The sequence below is a fragment of the Hippocampus comes genome, unplaced genomic scaffold (genome assembly GCF_001891065.2).
Source record: "Hippocampus comes isolate QL1 unplaced genomic scaffold, H_comes_QL1_v1.1 scaffold202, whole genome shotgun sequence".
In the NCBI taxonomy this organism is placed as follows: Eukaryota; Metazoa; Chordata; class Actinopteri; order Syngnathiformes; family Syngnathidae; genus Hippocampus; species Hippocampus comes.
The window spans coordinates 524,737-527,548 of NW_017805829.1; the positions used below are offsets into that span (position 1 = coordinate 524,737).

Below are 2,812 nucleotides of genomic sequence, written 5' to 3' on the forward strand. Positions count from 1 at the left end.
ACACAATGCCGTCATCGATCACTACTATTGTCACGGCAAACCAAAAGTAATCCTCAATCGTATGTTTTTTTTCATCGCTGCGTACGGTCGGATTGATAAAGCATGATGTGCGCATGCGCGGTCAGCCGTTGTACGGGTTTTTGTTGCTTTGTAAGGGGAATCGTAATCATTTATCAGGGCAGCTATTAGCCGAGGTTGATAGGTATGAGTCTTGCAAAATGCTTTCACTATTGTAATGTTTCCCTAAAAGTAATAATATTACATTTTATTTCTTGCAATCTTAAAAATTGATTCTCATAATCTTTTTGTCTGAAAATGGTATAACTGTATTTCTTGTAATATTACATATGTATTTTTATGACATTTCAAATTTTTTTCTTGAAAATAGCCAGTATGACTTATTTCTCGCACAAAAAAATATTCTCATAGTTTTCAGATTTTTATGCCCCTATCATTTAACTTGAGAGAATTACACTGTTTTCTCTCTCTCTCTCTCTCTCTCTCTCTCTCTCTCTCGATAGATAGATAGATAGATAGATAGATAGATAGATAGATAGATAGATAGATAGATAGATAGATAGATGAATGAAGCTTACAAGCTTTTTCTGAGCATTCATAACAATAAAAATCACCGTACAGTACTGTGGCTTTTATTACTCTTTCTCATTTCAATGTGAAGTGAAGCCACCCGATGATAATTGGATGACTATCTGCATGAAGTACAATGGAGCATCATGACATGTCCCGCCAAGGAGTGCCAGAGTCTGTCTTGGATCTTCACTCAATCTGATCACGCCATTATGAGCTGTCGTTTATTTGGGTTTTGAGGAAATTGCCTCCATACTTGTCTGCATACGGGATTCACAATTCGCTTTAATTGAGGTACACTGAAATGTGCGTGCGTGTGTGTGTGTGTGTGTGTGTGTGTGTGTGTGTGTGTGCGCGCGCGCGCGCGTGCGTGTGCGTGTGCGTGTGCCTGTGAATGATGATACCCACTCCTCCAAGATGCCTGAAAACAAAGTCATCCTTGCAACGGACTGAAGCAATTGAAATGACCAGGACTAGAAGAGCAGCATGTGTTCAAAAAGAAATAAACACTCATCAATAAAACAAATGACAAAGACAGATGGATGACACATGAGTAAGCAAACGCTAATCCGAGGGTACATTCAGTTTCATTTGACATAACACATTTAAAAAAATTGTTCACATAACATTCTAATTTTTTTCTACTTTTTGGACTGTACTTCAAGAATACATTTGTGAGCCTGTCACGAGACTTCTTTTTCTTTGAGATTTCTAAAATAAATAAATGCAACAAATTTGGAATAGTATGTTGAATTCAGGGTGGCTCCTTGGTCCAGTGGTTAGCGCGCCGGCCTCACAGTGCAGAGGTTGTGGGTTCGATCCCGGCTCTGGCCTCCCTGTGTGGAGTTTGCATGTTCTCCCTGTGCCTGTGTGGGTTTTCTCTGGGTACTCTGGATCCTCCCACATTCCAAAAACATGCATGGCAGGCTGATTTAACACTCCACTAAGTGTGAGCATGAGCGCGGATGGTTGTGTGTATGCCCTGCGATTGGCTAGCGACCGGTTCAGGGTGCCCCCTGCCTACTGCCTGAAGACGGCTGGGTTAGGCTCCTGCGTGCCCCACAACCCTTGTGAGGATAAAGCGGATCAGAAAATGGATGGATGTCAAATTTATTTTTGCAGTGTAACACATAAAATTTGTAATTATTTTTAAGTATCAATTGAATGCCAAACGTCGTGGACCTGGTCCAAAATATCACATCAGCGAGGACCCTTATCAGGGGGCTCATTTACTTGTTTTACTCAAGGTGACACACTAGAGGCTGGCCTGTGCGGTCATGGAGACGTGCTATGGAAGATGACACCACAGGTGGACTGGCCTGGGGTTCGCTTTCTTCACCCGACACGCGGCACAGATGCCACTTACTGAGCATTCCGACAAAGAGAGGACATACTGCGACAAGTAAGACTTTTCAACGTCCTCCTAATCTGCAATTGCAACCACATTACGTGTTTGTTATAATAGATGCTGGCATGTCACAGGTTTGGTTGCAGATTTTTCTTTTTTGCCTTCGGCTTTCTATGTAGTAACTGATATTAGGTAGCTAATAGATTATATTTTAACATAGCAACTTGTAGCTTGTTTGCATTTTATTCTCCCTCCTTGGCACAGTAGGCTTCGGTTGCAAGGTTATAGCGTTCAGTGCAATCGTATGCAGCATAATGTGCTAGCGTCCTTGTTACTTTGTCGTCCACAAATATATCCGAGTCACGGCATTTGAACTATTTAATGGAAGCCAGAAAGATTGACACAACCCTGGGGTCTTTTTCTGCCAGATGAGGAAGAAGGTCTCTCTTCCCCCAAATCCCTCTTATATGCATACATCCATCCACTTTCCGATCCGCTTATGCTCACAAGGGTCACGGTGGGTGGTGGAACCCATCCGAGCCATCTACAGGCAGTAGAGACACCCTGAACCGGTTGCCAGCCACTCGCAGGGCATACAGAGACGAACAACCATTGCGTTCACACTCACACCTAGGGACAATTTGGAGTGTTCAATCAGCCTGCCTTGCATGTTTTTTGAATGTGGGAGGAAACCGGAGTACCCGGAGAAAACCCACGCAGGCCCACATGCAAACTCCACATAGGGTGGCCGCAGCTGGAATTGAACCTGGTAACAGGACCATATATATATATATATATATATATATATATATATATATGATGCATTTGTATTGGGTGGGTTCATGTCCAGTCACTGCACCACATTTTCCCTCCCAG

The 2,812-nt window shown here is 42.8% G+C and overlaps 1 protein-coding gene across 1 annotated transcript in view; it reads left to right on the plus strand.

The window, feature by feature from the left end:
- The first annotated feature begins 1,877 nt into the window (after nucleotides 1-1,877).
- Nucleotides 1,878-2,812, plus strand: part of anxa5a (annexin A5a) — a 26,727-nt gene continuing 25,792 nt past the window's right edge. Inside the window, exon 1 of the mRNA XM_019887399.1 lies at nucleotides 1,878-1,990. Coding sequence (XP_019742958.1) covers nucleotides 1,944-1,990 — 47 coding nt within the window. The 5' untranslated portion in view covers nucleotides 1,878-1,943. The remainder of the gene's footprint in view (nucleotides 1,991-2,812) is intronic.